Genomic DNA, 23,035 nt, shown 5'->3' with positions numbered 1-23,035 from the left:
AGGAGCAGAGCAGCATTCCATGATACCTTCTGTATTTCCAGAAGTCTGTGGTTTACTGACATGCTGAGACAGAATTTGTGTTCACCTTTGTTTTTACTAACCTCTGTTAGCCTTTTCATGGATGCAAAAGTAGCTATGTGCACTTCCATAACAACACCCTACGGTCACACATTGTAGAATTTAGCTTCACGTTCTGTCAAAAGCACTGTCCTTATTTTGTTTTAAGTTTTGAGTTTGCTTATTTAAGTTCAACTTTTCTAAACTCAATGGCACCTATTGTTTCCTGAGCTATTTTCCTCATTCAGTGGGCAGGGGAAGCTCAAATCATACCATAATTGCAATGAACTAGTCCTAAGAATAGGTTATTTCTCTTTGACTTTGTCAGAATAATCAGCAGCTTCTGTCTCTTTTGGATACATAACTGAAGAAGAGAGCTTAACCTTCCTGGCAATGTTTCAATGCAGAGAATGTATCATCTTGTGCAGCACTGCAAAAATTTGGCTTTTGGTTATGGTCCTTACAACACCAAGTATCAGTATCATAAATGAATGATACATGAAGAATAAGTCTCCTGAATTGGACTCAGACTTCTTGGGTTTGTTCTGCTGAATTCAGGAATGTAAACACCATCTACAGAGTTATTATATATGTTAATAAAAATTTCTTTTACTGGCAAGTAACAATTTTTTGCACAACCAAAGGACTAACCAGCATCCTAGAACTCAATTTTAGCGTGGCATGATGCCTAAATATGTTGGCAGATACATAATATGCATAATATAAGCAATATGAGAAGGAGTTTTTTTCTAGCATTTCAAAACACTGCGGGAATCACTGTTGCCTTCAAATATAATAAGTGTAAATGCTTTCAAAACTAATCTATGTTAGGACAATGTTTAAATCATGACTTAATTCTTCTTTTTTTTTAAAAAAAAAAAAGATATTTTTGTGAACTATGCATCAGGAGAAACGAAACTGAGATGGTTCTAAATCCACAAAAAAGGCTCATTTTATCAGTGTTCACAAGTATCTCTTGTGAAACATAACTTATCCTTGTGTATCGTGAAGAAATAAGTTGTTTCTGGTTCTTACTGGGCTCCATTTGTGCAAAACAGCTAAGAGTGATTAAGTGGAACATTGGAAGCTTTGAAAAATAAATCAATAAGTCTGATGTCTACAGATTCCGTAATAATTCTTCTTCGTTTCACTTACAATTCTACCTAGCTGTACCAAGCATCAGGCTGCCAACAGCCTACAGATTGCTAGACAGATAAATTTGTTGTTTTGGTGTATCCTAATGAATCTGAAATACTGTCCAGATGGGCAGTAGCAAATCTTGTTACCTCTGTTGGTTCTGGTTGAATTTATCATCTGGTGGAGATCTACATACATATCCAGAGTGGGAATGCTATTTTTTAGTGGGTTAGAATGAAGGATGAAGGAGAATATCAACTGAAAATAACGTTAAGCCTTGATGTTAATGTGTCTACATAAACTTGTTTTCATTCCTCCTAAATAAATGAACCATGTACAAGATGAAAGGATTTAGGCAAGTTTTAAGTACGACATATGTAAGATGATGTGAAATGAATACAAACACAACAGCATTTGAACACTGTCTAATGGTTGTCTTATGAATGAATCCCTGATCGGATGTTATTAGCTACAATATGTAGCTGAAAGGTAAATTTCTCTGAGGAGCAAATTTCAGGCTTGAAAATACTCTGTTTCAGTTTACTTTTTAAACTGTTTTTCATCTTTCTGTCTGTGAAGGTGTGTGTTTTGTATTGTCTGGTGTTCTTTTCCTAATGTATATGTCCTTTTCAACTGTCTCTTGCTTGATTGTTTTCAGCTGATTTTTGCTGTTCTTTCAGGAAAAAATGTTATTACACTGACTGGAGGAGCAAAACCATGGGCAGGTTGGTGGGTGATGTGTAGCTTCTAATTTTGTCAAATAGTCACCCAGCTAAATAAAATCCATTTGCAGTTGTAAATTTATCCAGGAAACTTGGAACATGAGATTATTTCACTGAAAACTTAAAATATGTTAGCTCCAAGTGTTAAAATATTCATCTGTAACAAGATGCAGTACTTTAAAGTTTTGCCAGTTCTCATTTTAGAAATGCAGATGTGCTTATGCCAGGGAAAAAAAGTGACCCTTTTCCTGCAGCAAAGATTTCATACTGAATCCAGCTCTACTGTTACGAGTGCTCCCACCGAGAGATGTTTCTTTAGCCTGTAAGCTACTTTTGAGTTCATTGTCTTCAGTCTAAATTCTCTAGTCAGCTATTTCTTTAGAGGTGCAAATGTATCATCTCTCATATGCATTCTGTTGAGCAGGACTAAATCAATGACAAGCTTTGAAGGCTGGTTTGAATTTTTGTTTGATAGCCGACAGTAATGTTTTTGCTGCAGTAGAAGACCTTTCACTCTCTGAGCTCTCATAGATTTACCAGGATTGGAAAAGACCTCTCGGATCATCTGGTCTAACAGTCCAACCTTTCAACCTTTGACTCTGCCATTACTGTAAGTGTATCTCTTTAGTGAAAGCCATCTAGCCATAGGATTGGATGCCCAACCTCACCTCCAGTTGCTCCTGGCAGCTAGGAGGGGAGTGAGTGAAGCAGGAGGAGCCTGGGGGAGCTGGGGAACCGTTACTGCTCCCCTCTGCTTTAGTCAGGTGTCATGAAGTCTTGTAAATCCCTGTGGAAAATATATGAAAATGTTTACAACGGAAATCTCCTGAAAGAGTTTTATGTTCTGGGTTTTCTTGAGATGAATCTTTAAATTACATTCGATTTTGGTTCTCCTGCTGTTACTTTAGATGATGAAGAGTTCTCATTATTTTCCATGAACAATTTGCAGAGTCTCATGGTAACAGTTTGCAAAGTAATCAGTTAGCAAAAATAGGCAATGTACTGCTGAACATCAAAGTAAGACAAAATACATAAACAAGTAAAATATGCTAAAATGAAACAACCTATAGCATAAATTTACAACTGCATTTTTCCTCTTTCCAATCATCCACATGCTTGCTCCATTTTAGTGTGCATTAGGAAAAAGTGATGTGCTTTGTAATGCAAAGGCAAAATTAACTGAGCTTACTGCAGAGTTATTTTATTTAAAATCCATCTGGTGAGTCCTAGGTATTAAACAAATTTGTCTTCCTTATTTAGAAGGACAGATGTCTTAAGCATGTTGTTGAAGTCATGCAGTACCTGTGAACCAAGTAGTAAACAATTTTAATGCCAGGTTGAATTTACATTTGAGACAAGTGGTTTTTTACCTGTGATTTAACTGGAATTTGGGGCTCTTTTTTTTAAATATATTTTCTCTGGCATTTTGTACAGACAGGTGCGGAAAGGAATAATTTGGGGGAAAAAAGCTAAATTGCTGACACACATCTCATCATTCTCATTCTTTTCTGCTGTCATTGTCTTTTTGCATCTTAAATCTTTTCAGGTTTAACTTCTCTGTAATTTATCAAGTATTTCTGAACGTTTCTAAGCTAAGTGGGGCTTACAAGAGGTAGGATGGGGAATGTGGATTTAAATCTTTGTGGATCAAAGGTAAAATTTTAAAGCCACTGAGTTTCCGCGGTTAAGAATACGGGTAATGCTGTTACATCAGACCTTACTGTGATATATATGTTTCTCTGAATCTATCAGTGCAATACAGTAGATGTGTATGTCTACACGTCTGTAAGTCTGCAAAAGATTATTAGGAGCATGCTTAAAACAGTGAAGGCGAATGTAACACTGATAGACTGTGTTTCTTCTATGTGATATCTACATGATATCTCTCTCCCTATTTATTTATTTGCATAAATCTATGGTCCTGTGTGGTCTTAAATTGATCTTGTATCTGCCCTATAAGACATCCCAAAGCCAGCTAAGGTACCTTAGTTCTCAACAAGACTTGTAGAATCTCTTGGGGTTTTTTTTGTCAGAATATGAGAGGCAAACACAGAAGAAATTACTGGGTACTGACTGATGTCAAAACATCCTACATGAGCAGTTGCTCAGTTTTGGTGTCTCATTCCATTGGAACTGTGGATTCTGGTCAGAAAATCCCAGTAGCAGTTTCATAAGAAGAAATAATTGCTCCTCTAAGTCAGTGTGGTTCAAGAGTGAAAAAGTGACAAAAGATCACTGCTGTACACATAACGTGTCAGTATGGAGGTGCTATGTATCAAGCTGCCTTAACTCTTTGAAACTCCAGTCACAGTGGATGGCCTCATCATGTTAGATTAGTTCTCAGGGCACCAAATTCACTTATATAGTGCTTCTTTCCACTGGCATCAGCTGAGTAGACATAATCTGAAGGGATTTTTGGACTTAGTTTATTCCAGTTCTGTTCATCGTCGAAAAGAAAGGATGTTGAAACCATTTCCTCTTGTCCTATCACATCAGTGATAGGGGCAATATAAGCGTGTTGGCAAAGCTGATTTCTTTAAAACAGTCATTATCAAATACACATTTTTTTTCAGATTTTGGAGAATAAAAATGGTCAAGGCTTTTTACATCAACTAGTCTAAAATAATTTTACAGTATAGAATCTGATATCAGATGCATTGTTCTTCTTCCTGATGTATCTGCATATCTGCCTGTTTAAAAATATATAATAAAAATCAGCACGTTGAGAACAGGAAAATAAAAGAAGACAGTCGCATGAAAACTTCTTAGATATACTTTGTATAACTTTGTGCTGGAGAGCTTCCACTGAAGCTATTAAGATAATCATCTTGCATGATAAGGTATTGTTTGAGAAGGGATGCATCTGTGTGGGAATTGTTTTCTGTTTCAGCTTTATGAGCACAGTTCATATGAGTTCTGTTTCTCATAATGCTTAGTATCAAGAGTTTCCCTCAAGTGCAGTACCAGTTAAATACCTAGTGTGCACCAACACCTTAGTAACCATGCAGCAAGAAGATATTGAGAATTTTAAATGTAAATTTAAAATGATGATCCCACATTTGGCTTAGTTTTCCTCTGACATGGTGTTATATAAGGGTAGAACTTTCACTGCTTTTGTGGATAATAAGGGTCACATTTCCACAAAAGCGTCTTTGCTGCTTGAGCACAACTTCCTGTGTGCTCACTTTAATTAGGAAATGGAGAACTCTGCTTCTGCTGAACACAGGGATTCTGTATTTATCTCTAACAAAAATCATGTACTTAGCTTTACACTTCTTGTGGCTCTCTATATGTCAGGCACACGTTGGCATTGAGTGAGACCCACATCCCACTGAAAAATATTGGGGAAATACTTACCAAAAATCCCCCCCCTTTTTTTTTTCTTTTTCTTTTTTGCAGATTCTGATGTCGTAAGACATCATTCTGTAATGACACTTACTCTTTAAATACACACAGTTATCGCAGTCCAATATAAGAAAAATGCAGGCCAACAAGGTGTGTAAAACTAGAGGGATAAGAAGATAAATTTCAGCATTTGCTTGAAAATAAACTACATTGCAGTGTATTATTCCATCTATAGACACTGTCCTGAGATACTGTTTAGTCAAAATGCCAGTGGAAGAAAGCCTTTCGTTTACCAGTATGCAATCTAATCAGAAATAAAAAAAATATATGTTCTGTTTGTGTTACAATGCCAATTTTTAGAGAACTGCAGGTAGTATAGCTTTTGCTTCATTCGTTATATCACTATACTGTTTCCTAAGGTAAAGTCAGGAAATTGCCTGTTTTCATTGTATTTCTATTATGATGTCACTGAATATTCAATGATGGATATAGAAATAGCAAGTGGATAAGAGCGTGCAAATTTACATTTGTTATTTTCTCAGTTTGCAGAGGAATATGAGAGAGCTGAAAAGTTGGTTGCCTAGAAATCCAATGAAGCTTGATAAGGAGGCCCTACCAGATCTTGAGGAAACAGATTGCTACACAGCACCCTTTAGCCGTGCACGCATACACCAGTAAGTGTTGGAACTGGAAACACAGCTCCACAGAAGGGTTTTCTATTTTCTCTCTGCTCAGCAAGTCCCATAGAGGCAGCCATTAACAGATGGTCACTGGCAAATACCCAGTGTCGTGTCTGGTATTTTCAATGGAATTTACTCTTAAAGCAAAAAATCTGCTCTCTGTTCCTTGTTATTGGGTATTGTTATTTGTTATTTGGTTACAGCTAGTACTACAGGCAAAAGGTTGACTGAAAAATGACCGCCACTTTTTTGGTTTAGAAGTTTGTTTTTTTTCCATTACATTACAAAATGCAAATACTTGCTCGGATTTGCTTACCTTGATTACATGTTTTACTTAGGCAAGCTCTGAGAAAGCTGTTGAAACTGGGAACACCTGGAAGTGGGCTAAGTACACTGCCAGGGTTTTTGCTGTCAGCTGTGCATTTTAAAAATGCTGTTGTCTGTGAGAGAAGAAATATATATACTCTGAAGAAAAATTGTATGTGATCACCATCAACGTGCTCATTTGATCTAGTTTAATTGTGTTACAAATGTTTTAAGCAACAAAAAAGAAGTCGTCTTGAAATTCTAACTGTTTATTTGAAAATTATTTTGTGATACTTATTTAGGAGAGGGAAGTTCATATGAAGTAAAAACATAAGTTAGGGTGAATGTTTTTTTTTTTCTTCTCAGTAAAGAAGCTATGTGCAGGCAGACTGACTTCACCCTAGGAAGGCAGAATAATTGCATTATTATCTCAGGTTTTTTTTACTAATTAATTACATTGCATTGAGTCAGTTGCTCGTTCATGGGGCAGTTTTTCAACGTGCTCAGCTGACGTGATGAACAGCAATAGTGTCACCTTTGGCACAGCTGAGAAGGGAAAAGCTCCTACATGTCACATTTCTGGCATTCAGAATCCTGAGCCATCTGGGAAAGGCTATTTGTGATATTTGGCTCTATCTTAGGATTCTCTGAGGGGAGGAAGTTGCGGAGCTGCTCCTCAAGCATCCGGTGCATGGAGACAATTATTATTTCTCCCTGAATGGCAGTAGTAGTAGTTTTGTACTCAGATCTCTCAGTTATGTCATGAATTTCAGAACGATCGCTACTTCTGAAGAGTATTTTTTGACATTGTTGTCTTTTCAAATGTATATCCAGAATGAAAATTACCTGGACGTTAGGACAGTTTGGAAAAAACTATATTTTATTTTCTGTTTTCCCAACAATCTGTGCTAATGACAATTTTTCGGAGCCTGAGAAGGTGCTTTAAGAGTGTCAAATTTTGTATCTTGTGCAGTTACCAACAAGTGTAAAGCTACAATAAATCACTGTAAGAAAAAATACATTGAGCAGCTACGTTTCAGCACCTATGTATTGTTTTGAATATTAAAAGACATCCATTATTTCAATAGCTTTACCATAAACAACAAAGACAGCTTCTTCAGCAACTCCACAAGAAGTAGAATTGTGCATCACATGCTACAGAGAACCAAGTATGAGGATGGAAAATCCAAAATGGGTGAGAATGCTGTATTCTTCTCTTAGCCCGAAGATATGAAAATTTTATATCTGTGCTTGCTTGAGAAACTATTTTGTGGAGTAAAATTTAATTTTGCCATCCCTTGAAGTCTTTGTTCAACCAGTTGAGTAATACAGTTGAATGTATGTTGTATGCAATTGTTCCATGACATAACTCAGTGAATATTAGGAATTGTTTTCACCTTAATACTCATTTCTTAAATTGGAGAGACTATAATAGCTTCATGTGATCAAGAGCCATAAGAGAGATAACTTAGACCTCAGAGAACGGACATGAATCTTCTAGGACTGGCCCTAGTACTGCTACGACCCAGCAGTCCCAGTCCAGCAGAACTGATCAGAACTACACTTCAATTATCTGATGTCTCCATGCAGTTCAGACACAATTGACTTAAAGACTAAATCTAGTTTTTGCCAACACTCTTATTACTCTTATTATCTTATTATATGTACTCTATACTTCAGAAAGTACAGTTATTCATTTTCATTTGCTATTAAGAGAGTATATATGTATGATCTTCTGTTTGTCTGTAGGAATTAAGAATTTAACATAGATGCATATTTATAAAGGTGATAGCATTTACAAAATGTTGTTGCTTGAGTTTCTCGGAGAAAAGCAGTGGTAAGAAAATCATAGAAACTGAGGGATGAAGTCAAATGCTATTGAAGGTGATGGTGACAAGTTTCATTTTGTAGTTAGTGTAATTTCTATGTTTCAGTGGATAGATCTATCATGAGAATTTACTTCTTAGGTCAGCTTGGCTACACAGTTATGTCCTCACAGGCTACTGAATTGTTTTATCATAATTATTAAGGTTCTTTATTCCTTATTTTTTATAATGAACTTTAATAGTAGAATAAGTCTGGTTTTAGAAGGACTCTAGGAATGGATCCAGAATGCTCTAGCAGAACTCTGATCTGACACAAACTCCTTCAGCTGGTTTATATTTAAAAGTAACAGGATATTCTCTCCGTGCCTCTCACTGTGTGCACACCGGATCATCTGATCACCCATAAAATCTGTATCCTATGCTCTGATTAAAACAAGAGCGTGACCACCTTCTCACACTTGATCTGGCACAGGCACCCAACCATGAAAGAAAAGTTGCAGACGCTGCCCTTCAGAATGCTGTAGTTTAACAGAGCTGGAGAGCTTGAGGGATCAAAAGACCCCCACCTGGTGGGCCTACTGATGATTTTCATGCTTAACAGCATCCTGATTACCTAATAGGAATTTGCATTCTCCTTTTGTAACGTGAAGATTCTCAGTGTTTAAAGCTAACTCTGTATTGAAAAAATGTCATTGGAACTACTGCATTTCTTTCTTTTTAGGTATTAATAGATTACTAAACAATGGAACGTATGAGGCAGCATTTCCACCACATGAGGTAACCTCATTAATTTTGTATTTGTATTTACATTTTGATTAAAACTTGCACTAGAATTTTGAGATGCTTCATGGTTTATAATTCTGTCTTGCAAGTTTTTCTATTTCACTATGTAATGTTGAGTTATTAATAGCTCTTAAATTAACACTGGCTTCTTGAGTTTTTTTTCTTTAGCTGCCACCATTCAAAAACACTCTTTTTTTTCCTAATGGATTGTGCAATGTATCAAACTTAAGGAAACTGGTTATTTATTTCCTTTTTAGACCTTTTTGCATAGTCCTGGATAATTTGTGCTTCTTTAGTAGTCTTCTGAAGTCTGCAGAGGTGTGAAATGAATGAAAACCTTGTCTTTATGTTTTGAAAGGAAAGAAGCAACGCACGTATCTTTGGTCATCATAAATGCCTACCAGTAGCGTGGTAATTGCAGCTGTGAGCACTGTGGTTAATTGGGCTGAATGCTGTGACTTTATCTTGTGTTTCAAAGGACCAGCCTATGCTTTAGAAATTGCTGAGGGTGATTTTTTTATGTTGTGTTAATAATTAAATACAGGAAATACAGAGAAGGAGTGTTTTAGAGAAATAATTGAGTATCATTGTTAACACTTCAGTAGGGCATTACTGTAGGGAAAGGTTAGTCATACTGCCAGAAAAAGCTGTGTAGCTTTCTGTTGCTACCAAATCCGTGCTCTCATATCCATTTTGTGACATAACAAAGAAATATATACACAAGCAACGATTTCAGAATCACAGATGGGCCAGGGCTGGAAGGGACCTCAAGGATCATGAATCTCCAACACCTCTGCCACATGCAGGGCCACCAACCTCCATATTTAATTCTGGACCAGGCTGCCCAGGGCCCCATCCAATCTGGCCTTGAACACCTCTAGGAACGGAGCATTTCAGCTTAATGAAGTCATATTTTTAAGCCACTGTTACCTTAATTGCAGTTTTACTGGTGCTAAGGATAGTGGTTAAACACTCCACTTTTTTCTTTTTCTTTTTTTTTAATCATAGAAATAAACGAGAGTGAAAATTCATTCCCAGTGGGAACACTATGGGACTTGCTATGGATAAACAGTGCAAAAAGAAGCAGAAAAAAATACTTGAAATGTACAGTACTGGGTAATGCCTTACGCATTGCACTCATTCTTTCAGATGACTGTGAAAATAAGCTGATGCTCTGTCTTTAGGGATTTCTAGATGTTGCAAAAACCATTCTGTGCTGGCATTTTTCTATCCTTTGCGGATTTTATTGCAAAACATTGTTTTTAAGTCATTCTTAAACCAGGTAGCAGATTCCAACAAATAGTGCTATTTCAATTGTGAGCAATTCTCAAGTTATCAAATAAGTTATAAAAAAAACTCAAAATGACTAACAGTACTTGAGTCTATCAGGTTCAAGAGTGTCTCTGTTTTTTTCCCACAATCTGATTTACCTGTGAGGTGTTTGATGAAATATTTATTTTCCATAAGTGAGTGTTGTTCGATGATTCTGGGGGGAAGGGAGGAGTCCAATAAAGATGTTGTGCCTTAGAGTTGACATAAAATGATAAATATAAGCAATCTGTTTTAGAGTGGGTCTAGTGAATCTATGTGTTGATGCCTCTGAGACTACTGTGTAAACTTCAAAATAAGGCCAGTTCTATTGTTTCTATCTTCTCAGCCTTGCTGTGGTACATAGTTCCTACAGTTTCCTATACTCTTTAATAGGAGTTAAATAATATCATTGGAAATATCTAGGCCAGAAGGATCTAGCTGACCTACCAGAATTTTTTAGGAAAGGAGAAAAACAGATGCCATAGTGTATTTCATGAGAGTTTCTGAAGAGTTGAAATGAGTAAAAGCATACGAATACGCATAGAATAATGAAATTGAAACACTGTTCTTGGAGCAATACAGAGCTGAGTAGTTCTTGATAGCCTCATACTAGTATGATTTTGTCATTACTTCTTACAGATGCTGGCTGTTTGGGAAGTGTATGTAACTGTCTCTCTTGCTGTGAGTTTACATACTACCAGGTGACATTTCCTGGAGTTGCCCATAACAAATTGACATCTATTCATTAAAAGTAGTAAAATCTTCATTTAAAATTAGATTCAGATATAGAAGGAATCAATTAATTTCCCATAGTGTCCAGTAACACGTTTTCATTTCTTTGTGGGTTTGGTTTTTTGTTTGTTTTTTTTTTTTTCAGGGAAGCCACAAAAGCAGACATCCCATCAAAACACATGGAGCTCAGAATCACAGACACCTCTTATATGAGCGTTGGGCACGGTGGGGAATGTGGTACAAGTACCAACCTCTTGATTTAATCAGGTATTAGTACTTTTAGAAATAGCTTGTTTCTCTGATACAGAGAGCCTGGAAACGATGCATAATCTATTCTGCTAAACTGTTAATTCTTTTTACATTTTCTGTAGAATTTATTACTGTCAGGTAAGAATTGGTCTCTCTGCATTGCTTCCTTTGGGTGGTCACAAATGTGCAAGGCTATTAATTTTGGATAAAGCTGAATAAAAGTATATAGATCCAGATGCAGGGTGAAAATTAATTACAACAAACGATTAGTATTTTAATGTCATAGATTCCCAACTGTAAAGTAGAGAAATACATTTAATTAAAGCGAAGTAACAGTGTTGTCTGGATTTCATCTTTTCCTCAACAAGACGTTGGATTCCAATTAAATCATTTTTCCTTTCTGATACTTTTCACTCCTGATCTGACAGCCATAAATAGTCGTTATGCACAGAATTGCTGCACCGAAAGCTGTGGAACTAAGCATGTGCTTACTTCTCATTTTCTGTTCTCTGCTACTTCATCTCTTATAGCAACTGATATCCAAACTTTGAAGATTTAAAGCTGAATTTTCAGCTTGTCTTTTCAGTCTCTTATTTTCTCTGTTAATAGTTTGAAATATGTCATATTACGTGACTGTCATCATAAGTGATTTTTATAATAGAATACTTAAGTAATGCAAACCTATACTGCTGCTTTCTAGAAGCTGTGTGTATGAAAGTCTTTGTGTTGTGTGTGAATAAACTCTCCTCCATTTAACAATGTTGAAATGGGTGCCTCTGTTGAGTCACTGGGAGGAACTGAAAATTGCAGAATACTTCAAATATATCCTTATAAAATACATGTTCTAAAAGGTCTACAATTAGTGTGAGTAGAATTTTGTGCTAGCCTAAAGTAAAACATTTTTGTAAACTGATAACAGTGTTTACTATAAGCTTGTAATGGTGATTCCTTGTCAGTGTTGCTGTACTAATTGTGAAGACAGTGGTTACTGCAAGTTTTGATTTGAGAAAATGTGTACATTTCCTTTTCATGTAGGCGATATTTTGGTGAAAAAATTGGACTGTATTTTGCCTGGCTGGGATGGTATACTGGAATGCTGATTCCTGCTGCCCTGGTTGGACTCTTTGTTTTTCTTTATGGACTGTTTACGATGGATTCCAGCCAAGTAAGGTAAAATCCCATTTGAAAACATAAAATAGCCTGTTGAAAATAAAGAACAACCTGGCACAAGTTAGATCATTTTACTCGTAAATGCTTTTCAAATATTGTAATCATAATAATAACCAAATAGAACACTGGGTTCTTCAATCAGGTGTATCCACTTTGTATATCTGTTTTGCATCAAGGTGAATGCAGAGCGTTTACAGCAAGCACTCTTACCATTGCATCTGCAGTGATTTCCATTCCTGCAAGAAATGAAAGAAATGCTGGTTCTAATGTCACATGTACTGCAATGGTTATCATTCCAGTCGAAGCTAATGGGTGAAAAGTATTGACACATTCTTTAGTTTTACTTCCATTTTGCCTTTGGCTGTAGTTTAGTACAGTTGTAAATTTCAACTTATGTGTATTTTTTTTTCCCTTCCAAATGTTAATAGTGTCCAATTTGTTGATGTAAACTGCAGCCATCTGAGGGCATTACAACCATGTGAAAGGCACCTCATTTCCATGTTCCCCACAGCTGTGATTTTGCTCTGAGAGTGGCTTATGTCAGTTTAGAAATAGTGACAAGACTGTTACATTGAGTGCTAACCGTATTTTTAGGAACTGTTTCAAGAGGAAGTGACGTTATTACAGGTTATTATCCGTAATAAAGTCATCAATGATCATACAATTATAGCTGCTGCTCCAACCAGTTTGGATGCTCAGGCAGTATGCACAGTAGAATCAGATTTCATAGGCAGTGTTTCCTGGATTTGGAGCAGGAGTATTTGACAGCTCTATGTGGAATTGTCTTTGTTTTTTCTTACACAGTGAGTTATTATGCTCCTCAGTGCTGTAATTAAGGCATTTTGTTTTACACCAAACTCCAGAGAGACTTTACAACTTCAGACTGCATTAAATGTAATAAAATGCAGTAAACATACTGGCCAGGAAACGATGCTATTTTTCTCTGTGTTAGGGTTGTTTGGAACAATAAATGTATGTGAAATGCACCATTTCACATGTTCACTATGTAACAAAAAGCAAATAGAGGATCATCCTGTTCTTGAGCATAAATATTGGAAGTATTGAACTGGGAGACTTACATTCTTCATTAATGGCATATTTAAAGCAAGAGGGAACTTGTCATTATTTATTGTTCTCGGGATGTGATATTCCAGGCACTAGAAGAGAAGTTGTAACATTGACATTCCCCAAGAGGAAAAAAAGAAAAAAAACACAACGATTTCTCAGAATTTAAACAAATTAATTATACACCAAACTTAGAGCCATATCACTCAATAGAGTGATATGGTTGTGCAGGTGTTGTGTGCTGCTTCTCCCTTGAATACGTGTCTCCAGTTTAGCAAATTTACAGGACAGTTATTTTGCATGTAGAACTTTTAGGGTATAATTCTCAGCTAGGCAGAGGTAGGCCAGTCTTCATATTTTCCAGTCCTGTTTTTTTCCCTTGGCTGATGTTGAGCAGCTGCACATGAAACAGGGAGGTTCATGGAGGTTGGTTGTTTCAGGTTCCACACTTCAGTGTATATGTTGGGCTACACAGAGAGCCAAGTCCCACTGGGGGCTCTGGACTGTTTTCCAAAATCAAAAGCCTGTAATTTAGGTCATCTGTTGTATAGGTTTAAGAGGAGGGTGTAGTTATATATTGTTATAGCTAACATTAACTAGTATCAACTCCAAAATACCAAGAGAGTTAATACAGAAACCTGTGTTGTGTGTTCTGTGCAGTCCCAAAACATTTGTAATCTAGATGCGTTCATTCTGGGCAAGTCATCTCTGGTTTGTGGAGTGTGAATTTGTGCATTCACTTCGACGTGCCGTGACACAGTAGTGCCGTCTCTGTGCACTGCTGCAAACAGATTAGTAAGACCAAATCTAGGTATAGGAAACCCAGTTGCAATTAGGAATTTAGGCTCAGTGCCAAGGTATTGTGGCAGTGTCCTCACGGCCACATTACCCCAGATCCAGTATTATTTTTTCATGTGGTACTGAGCATTCATCCTATTAATGTCTGTAATTATCAATCAGTAGATATTAGGAAGGGTTGATTTACAGTATTATGAATTATATGGGGAAAAATAATGGTTTTCATCTGTCCACAAAACTTGAGCTTGCAACCGATGCAATTATTTTTGAAGAAGCGTGCTTTTCTCAGTAATGCCCATTCACCTCCGAGGATTATGAAGCTGGCTTGAAGGTAGCTATCATGAACCTCCCTCTAGTGGCTGCAGGCAGAAGAAGAACACCTTATTCTTTCTCTGCTGAAAGAATAAGCACATAAGCTTTCAAATTGGATTGAATCACGCGCTGATTGAGCATGAAGAAAGGTGAAACAATAAAATGAGAAGACAAATCCCCCAACACACTGCAACATCAGGAACTATGCTATACTGTTGTAAGCAATTGTGCGTGTTTGCGCCATGTTTTGAAACATATTTTTCTCCACGGAGATGCAGTTTTATTGAAAGTGATGTGGAATGGAAGATGTTCTTTTTCTTGTATGAGATTGCAGTCAGGCTTGGTAAAATGTTGCTGCCAGGATTTGGCACTGTGGTCTCCCAGGGTGCTTTGGCTGTTGTGTCTATCAATACTTCCAGAACTCAGCTGTTAAATGAGTGCAACCAAGTGAGAAATTCTGAGAGTAACACAAAAAACAAACAAACAAACAAAAAAAACAAAAAAAACTCCACAGTTGTTTCCAGAATATTTGGATTACATTTTAAAGGCTCAGATATGAAGGAAGAAAAAAGCAGAAAGCGAGTGTGTATGTCTGGTTTCATACACTTTTAAATACATTTTGATCCATTTACCCTTCCTGAGCTGAACTGGGAAAACATGGGAAAAGTGTGGTTGTTGTGAGAAGGGCTTTAATAGACCTTTCCAAGTCTTTTCGTTTGGGTTCGTTCTTTTAAGCAAGTTTCATGACACATGCATTGCCCATCTTTATTCTATATAAACTAAACCTGATGGCTTTAAAGGTTGCTTTGGGCACCTTTATATAGATCTTTAATTATCACTGTTATAATTTCGCCAGATATCAACACAACATGGCTATCACTGGCAACTCAATTTGGTGAAATCCACGTTATACAAAACAAACCAAAACTGTAACTCAAGGTATAGGATGCAAAACACCTAGCATTTGTAATGTTGAATTCAAAGTACACTTGCATTTGGCCTTGTGTTTGACAACAAATTGCATCACTGTCAAGCCATTATATCCTAAAAATTATTTCCATTGCTTGCATACTTGCATGGAAATGCAATCAAGAAAGTCCTGTTATGTGGCACACTAAAAGTTATGTACTGCTCTGCTGCTCTGAAATGATAGCTGTGCTCATTCTAGCTTTCAAGGTTGCTTGCAACAATTTCTTAAGTCCACGTTATGTTGTAGAGCTTTTGTAAATTAGTGGTTCTGATGTGAAGCACAACCTAAGATCTCAAAATGTCACATCCTGGCAGCTGTGGTCTTTTATTTACCATTATGTCGGATGGGATTTAATAGATGTATTCATTTGGAAATAAATATAATCCTCCATATAGTATTAGAAGTGTAAATTCAGGTTTTATGAGAAGAAGTAGTGAAAGCACAATGTTAATTAAATCAGTAATTTCCTGGTATTTGCTTTATACCACTACTTTCCTAGTATGACATAGGATCATTTCAGGCTTGTCAGCATTGCTAATGGTGATTGCTAAGGTTCTCTGTTTACTCACCGCAGTTAAAATGTGCCCTAAAATTCATTTTTGTACTTTTCTTCATTTTGCTTTGCCTTTGTCAAGGCACTGAATTACATAATACTTCTGAATATGAATAGTCCTAAGGAAGTCAATGACTTCATATCCCCAAACCTTAGAACCTCTAAGCAGTGGAATATTAGATTTTATAACTTTATAATTTTATAATTTTATAATTTTAGATATTTTACCCCCAAATTAGGATACTGTTTTGTTGTTATCCCTAAACATAGGTTCTCCCATACATAATAAAAATGCAAAGATTTGAATTGCTAATGCCAGATTTCCCTCTTAGTGGGTTTTTACGCTGTGACCCACTGATCAAAGTGTGTGCACACTCATACCATGGGACAGACCTGAAGTTGATGTCAGCTTGGATAAGTTGATTGAAATCAGTGATGTCCATCTTCTCATGTTTTGTGTCTTCTATTTCATATCATATATGCAGCAATTTGATTGGCAGCTAGGAAACAATGTTTTGTTCTTCAGTTTGTTGTACTTCGTTGGGAGAGAAGGGGATGTTTACAAGAATAAGAAGTTTAGCATGATGCCCAGAGATATTATCTCAATGATAGAGCCCACAGTTTTAATGTTTCTGGCCTGAGATAAAGCCTTTAATGCCTTTTTATTTATTTTGAGTCAGTTTTGTGGTTAGTTTTGTGCTTAACTAATAGAGACCACAAATGATGTAGCTTCAGAAAATCTCGAGGATGCTGAAAGCCTTTTAATAACCTTTATTTTCCTATCTTACACTAAAGCAAAGAGATCTGCGAGGCAAATGAAACCATCATGTGCCCTATGTGTAAACGCAATTGCACACTACAAAAGCTCAATGAAAGCTGCATATATGCCAAGGTAATTATTAGTTTACTGCTACTTTCGTTGTGTAATGGCAGCCTTCCTTGCAGCAAAGATTACAGATTGTGTTGTTTATCTATGAGTTTTCAGCCTCTGTATTCTGTGCTTCTAAGAATGCAGTAATCTGAGAGATTCGGAGATGATTCTAAAATCTGCTTTACTTTCTGAGAATATTTTCTTCCTAAATCATTATTTCTATCAATTGATAAATTCCCCCGAATTAAAAAAAAATAATAATCTTGGGAGTTTATTCCTACTTTTCTCTATATTTTGTTGTTCTGTTTTCCTTGCTTACTTGGTAACTAAATTTCTGCTCTTCAAAAGGAATTCTCGAGCATTTCACAGGATTATCTCATCTATGATGTACTATACTTTGTCAAACTAATGCAAAGAATTAACACAACTAAATATTTTGCTAGTGAAGCTATCCTTCAAACTTAGCTGATCACAAGTACTTCTATATCCATGCAGTGCTTTCAGGTGAGCAATATGCTTTGATGTGTGCTATGTTCATGGCTGGAAGAGCAGCCTTGGCATTTTTCTCCAATTTCTTTAGCCCATAAGACAAGCCTTACTCAGAAGTCAAGATTTATTTTACTTATAGAGCTGTGATTGTCTCTGGATCCATGGCATCACAAGAACACTAAGCAATGTAAAAGAGAAGAATCAACTCTTTATTGGATTTGGAAACCTGATTTCAACAGGACTTGAAGTAAAACTCTACACTTAGAAACTTCATATGAAGGAGCATTTGATAAACATTTGACATGAATTAAATGATCAGTATTTGTAAATTATTTTTATAATGCCATATTGAAAAATGAAAAAGTTGTATTTCAACAACAGCAATAAATACTGCTATAAGTGTTGTATTTAAGGCTAAACTGTGCTTGGTTTTTACATACTGCTATAACTTTATGGCAAAAGAGAACTTTTTTCCTAACTTGAACTACTTTCATAAGTTTTTAAAATGTGTACTGAAGATAAAAGCTTTCTTAATTGAAATGGTAATATGCAAAACTTACAACCCATCCCAGAAATCTGGGGGGATGACAAGTAACTTATGCAGCAAACTTATGCAGTTTGACAGGAAATTAATACACACTGCTATTGGGGCATATTGTTATTTTAACGACCTCAGTTAATAAAAAGCAGATTTTGTCTTTCAATTGTGTTTATATTACATCTGGCTCGTAAGTCATGCATTTTAGTGTCACACTTTGGTGTCTGCAAGACTTGTGGAAAGTAATGTAGGCGCCCAGCTTTTTCTGCCAGTGCTTTAGCTCTGAAAAACTAGCCAGCCTCAGATGGAAATACAGAAAACAAATTTTTCCTATTGGGATCTATCTGTTCTGCATCTCCTCTGTGTGGGTCTGATCAGTGTTCTGCATACATGGGTAACGTGTGCTTCATGTGCAAAGATTGATCTTCAAAGGACAGAGAGAGGCTTTTTTGGGGGAAAGAATATGATAACCATCTGGCCACTAGAATGGCAAAAGAAGTTCCATGAGGTTTTATGTAACTGTGTAATGCCTTCATTCAGTGTTGTCTCCAAAGAAGAGTTCTCTACATCTTCAGTCATCTCTCTCTTGATAGGAAAGGGCTGAATTCCATAAGGGCTCATATCCTGCTGATTGTCCTGTGCTGCTTGAGTTGAGCAGCAAAAACCCAAGCACTGCATCTGCATTGCAATGAGTGAATGAAAGTGATCTGCAGTGTTAGAAAGTACAAATTCAAAATCAAATTCAAAAATCACAATTCAAATGAAATATTCCTTTGTACTTTCTGAAGCACCGTTAATAACAGAAATAGAAATATTTTATTTAAAAATAAGGCATCAGATCTGAACTCTGGGTAAAGAAAATGGCATTTCCTATTTGCTTTCTGTTCCTGAAAGGGAGCCTGTCTGTGTTTCCCTCTGGTTTTGTTGTTGAGAAAATTTGACTTATTTCTACACCTTCCTCACACGCAACTGAAGAGCTGCTATGCAAGGGAGGTCCTTGTTACATTTCAGGGAAACACACTCTTGTTCTGGAGTAAGAGTTTTGATACTTATTCTGTTCTTTGGAATAGCTCATTGTATATAAGTACACTAGCATTAAGTTTATTAAGAAAAGTGAATTTTACCTCCCCAAACCTGCTTATGTCATGGGACCTGCCTCACTTATGTGAAAGACTTGGGCTCATATTTCTTCTTATTAAAATTGCTGTCAGGGTTTCTTTCATTAAACATTCCTTTCTTACGTTTCCCAAGTTTCCCTTTAGAGGAGTACTTCAGAGAAAGCAAAGTAATGCAGGAAAATCATGTACTTCAAATGCTTTTTCTGTGGTTCCTTGCCAGGCTGGCAGACAAAATACAAAAGCTGCATTTTTCCTTCTTGCTCCTGCCCATTTCTTTCCTCCCTTCCCTCTTTTTTCCATGTCAGTATAAAAATATTCCATTACTGTAAAGATTATAATTTAAGGGAAAATCATGTAATATCTGTCAATATCAAGTTAGTCTGCATTATCTTGTAGCATTTTGTGCTTTTTTTCTTATTTTTCCCTTTCTCCAAGATGTGAATTAGATGGCTGTACTTTCCTTCCTAATGCTCAGCAGCATCTTAACCACCCTTCATAAGAAGAAATGTAGGTCCGCTGTTCCTGGATAATTTACATTGCTGTCAATTGGCAACCTGATATTGATTTAAAGAGCATAATATTAATTTCAGCTTCTGAAATACAATTTCTTATTACGGTTGGCATATAAGAAGCTCTGGATTTTTGTTGTGAAAATTCTAATGTATGCACAAGAGAAATTCCTAAGGTGATCCCCAGGCTTGCAAAAACTAATTATTCCTTATTTTCTACTGGTAACCTTTTGACCTTACAGCAGAATACGTATTCTGCCCTAAAGAGCTTAAGAAAGAGTGAGATAAGGGATAAATCATAGAATCATAGGTTCAATAGTAGAGCATTTATGAAGGGAAATTAAATACATGACTTATATTTGCATTTCAGAGTTGGTTACTTAGAATTTATTGCGTGTTTCTTGGAGTTGAGGAGTGCTGGCCTTTCAACGAAGAGAATTTGCTGAGATGTCTGTATGTAAAGTAATTTTATTGCTGCCTGCAGAGAAATTGTGGAATAGCTTGGGAGAAGTAGAGAATGAAATTAAGAGACATTAACTAAGTAATATACATAGGAAGAACAGTGAAACATCTGAAGTAAATTGGGATTGTGAAAGCCTTCAAATAGAAAATGAATGGAAGCCTGACCTAGAATCCGAGGGCAATTCTGGAGGAATTTTTAGCCTGTATTGTCACAGAGCATCTCCTACTTACTGTCGGTGATGCAAGCAGTCTGGAGATGCTTGAAGTGATAGGCTAGAAAAACAGCTCAAATTATAGGCAAAAATAGGATGGAACAAAGGTTGATAAAAGAAGCATGCAAGCAGGACTTCTTACTGGAATGCTTGGCTTTTAATTTCTGCCATCAGTTATGTATTCTGGATTTCTTTGGTGCTGAAGTGAAAGTGGCAATATTGTTTGTCACTGATGTATTTATTTTCTGCTCAGGTTACACATTTGTTTGATAACGGAGGGACTGTCTTCTTTGCTATTTTCATGGCAATCTGGGGTAAGTAAATTTTAATATTATTTTTTAATTGACCTGACCCTTTATGAGGATTACTGGATTAAAAGATTACAGTTAATAATAAAAATTAAAGAAGGATTAAGTTTTTATTGCATAAACACTTCTTTTTTCCTGTTTCTATCTACTTCAATTACTGTGCTAGCAGTGGTAATACCTTTTATTGCTAATATAATGACTATCTTTAGTGTCTTAAGTGCCCTTAAGCCTGAGTTTTATATCATGCAGGCAAACATATGGGGTGATTTCATAGAGTCACAGAATCCTTAGAGTTGGAAGAGACCTTTAAAGGTAATTTAGTCCAACTGCCCTGCAACGAACAGAGCTACAGCTAGATCAGGTGCTCAGAGCCTGTTTAGAGAATTCTTATAGAGTGAATGAGAATGCTTTGCAGAGCTAATTAGAGGATAATAAAGATTTGATGATAGATGTTTACAGCAATTTAACTACTTATATTCAAATTCACAGTTGAAATAACACATTCATTCCAGCATCACATGCTATGTGATGGGGAGTGAAGCAGAGTGGTAACCAACTCTATATTGAACAGGAATTACCAGTAACAGTTTTCTCTTTTAGAAGGTCAACATAATACTGCCACACAAAACAGATGTGATGTTTCCAGCATGAAACATTTAATGGAATTAGTTTTCACTGAAGCTAATAGTATTTTGCTGCTGGAAAGTAGAAAAGAGTGGTATTAGGAACAGGAGATAATTAATTTCACCAATGTAAACATGTGTCTATGTAAACCCTGAGATAATAACATCAGGTCACATATATACATCCGTCGGAAACGAAGCCAGCTATTACAATTCTAAATGTTCAAATGACACAACATATCTTTATTTACATAAAATGTAAGAATAAGCAATAATCATTCTATTTACAAGGAAAGGTGAGCATGTTACAGATTTCAGAAGTTGGCCTGGTAAAAGCTAAAAAACAATATACAAGCCTAAAAGATGTACCAGGATAGCACAGGCCTCATGCACATGCACACAGAAGTCATAACTAGATTAAAAATTAGCACAACTGATGGGCATCCTTGGGGTCCCTTCCAACCCAAGCCATATTTGATACTTCTTCATTGGCTCCTACTCTGCCTGTTATAGCCTTGCAATTACTAATAATTAATTGCATAAACTGCTAAGATACACAGTTGGTACTGTGGTTCTGTACTGATGGAGAGAGCAGTGGTTCAGACAAGGGCAGGGTAAGCGTGAGGAGAAAGGGACACATAAGATGTGCAGGTGAAGCTAAAAGCTGAGCATTACATTTCTTTGTATTTTCAAGCAAGTGAATGTGTCTTCATTTTTCCAGTCTGGAAACTCTCTGGAAACACTGTCAGGTTCTCTTTTAAATGGGAGTCATGCAGGTTTCATTATTGATCCCTACAGGAACGGCATCAGTGCACGTTAGCCATTCAATTCTATACTCTTTCAATTACTTTGAAATAGATACGTGCCCTATTCTTCTTCTGTGTGACAGCCATTGTTTCTTTGTGGTGTGTGCATGCTTATAATTTATTCACACATTGAAACATTTACAGTGAGTTAGTGAGATTGTTCCACCAGCGTGATTGCAGTCTCCACAATAAATTAGGCATTCTAACATCATAGTATCAAGCATGTTTTCCATGTGAGTAGCTATTTTCTGCACACTTCGTTCTATTTCTTTTGTCTTTTGTTACGTCTCTACCTCCACAGCTCTGTCTTTTTCATTTCTTTCTTTCTACATAGACCCTTCTGAAGATTGCAAACAGATAAACTGCAGTTATTTGCGTTTTATTGCCATACTTTTACTCATTAGCTGGACACAACACATGCTTTTTAAGATATCTATTTGTATGGCAGTGCTGATTCTTTCACATTGAGACAATTATTTCTTCTGCCTAACCTTTACAAAACGTGTTGCATAATTTCTACAGATCTCTCCTGTAATGCAAATAACTAATCAGCTTGACAGATGGATAGAGGCTTGTCCTTTGTTTTTCCCTTTGATAATGTTTTTAGCTGTCATCACAGTCAAAGGATAAATTTAGTTCATGTTACTCAGTAGTACCATTCCTCCCAGCAAACTTCAACCTCTGGGTAATCCAAGTGAAACTAATTCTTTTTGCGTTATTCTCTGTGTGGAAGATAGAGTGGGAAAAATAATGTTCTGAGTCATTAATAGATAGAAATGATATTTGCATGGAATAGTTTCACCTCAAGGCCATGAAAGTGTAGGGGAAGAAGGTTGTACTGATGCTAACATAATATTGCAATCCTAGTCAGAGATTGTGCTGTTACAATCTCTGCATTCTTGCCCAAAGTTACACAAGGAGGAATTTTACCTGTGTGTTATTTCTCCATATTATTCCTCAGAAAGCAAGTCTAAAACTCTCCCATGACAACTATAAATTGGCCATCTAATTTCAAAGCAGAAGAGTGCCGTTGTGGTCCTGGGCCCTGCCCCCTTATGTGTCAGTGCATCTTGTGACAACAAG

General features: G+C 36.4%; 1 protein-coding gene across 4 annotated transcripts in view; it reads left to right on the top strand.

Annotated features, from left to right (window-relative positions):
* ANO3 (anoctamin 3) overlaps positions 1–23,035 on the top strand; it is a 167,304-nt gene that overhangs the window by 115,975 nt on the left and 28,294 nt on the right. For 3 of the 4 annotated variants that reach the window (XM_085223884.1, XM_019615250.3, XM_085223886.1), the window contains 8 exons: positions 1,875–1,919; positions 5,804–5,935; positions 7,336–7,442; positions 8,795–8,850; positions 11,045–11,166; positions 12,184–12,318; positions 16,812–16,908; positions 20,469–20,529. In XM_085223884.1, coding sequence (XP_085080010.1) covers positions 1,875–1,919; positions 5,804–5,935; positions 7,336–7,442; positions 8,795–8,850; positions 11,045–11,166; positions 12,184–12,318; positions 16,812–16,908; positions 20,469–20,529 — 755 coding nt within the window. The remainder of the gene's footprint in view (positions 1–1,874; positions 1,920–5,803; positions 5,936–7,335; positions 7,443–8,794; positions 8,851–11,044; positions 11,167–12,183; positions 12,319–16,811; positions 16,909–20,468; positions 20,530–23,035) is intronic. The other variant, XM_085223885.1, reaches the window with a different exon arrangement.

This window comes from Meleagris gallopavo, chromosome 5 (genome assembly GCF_905368555.1).
Source record: "Meleagris gallopavo chromosome 5, MGAL_WU_HG_1.1, whole genome shotgun sequence".
Classification (NCBI taxonomy): Eukaryota; Metazoa; Chordata; class Aves; order Galliformes; family Phasianidae; genus Meleagris; species Meleagris gallopavo.
This window is presented reverse-complemented; position numbering and strand designations above follow the sequence as displayed.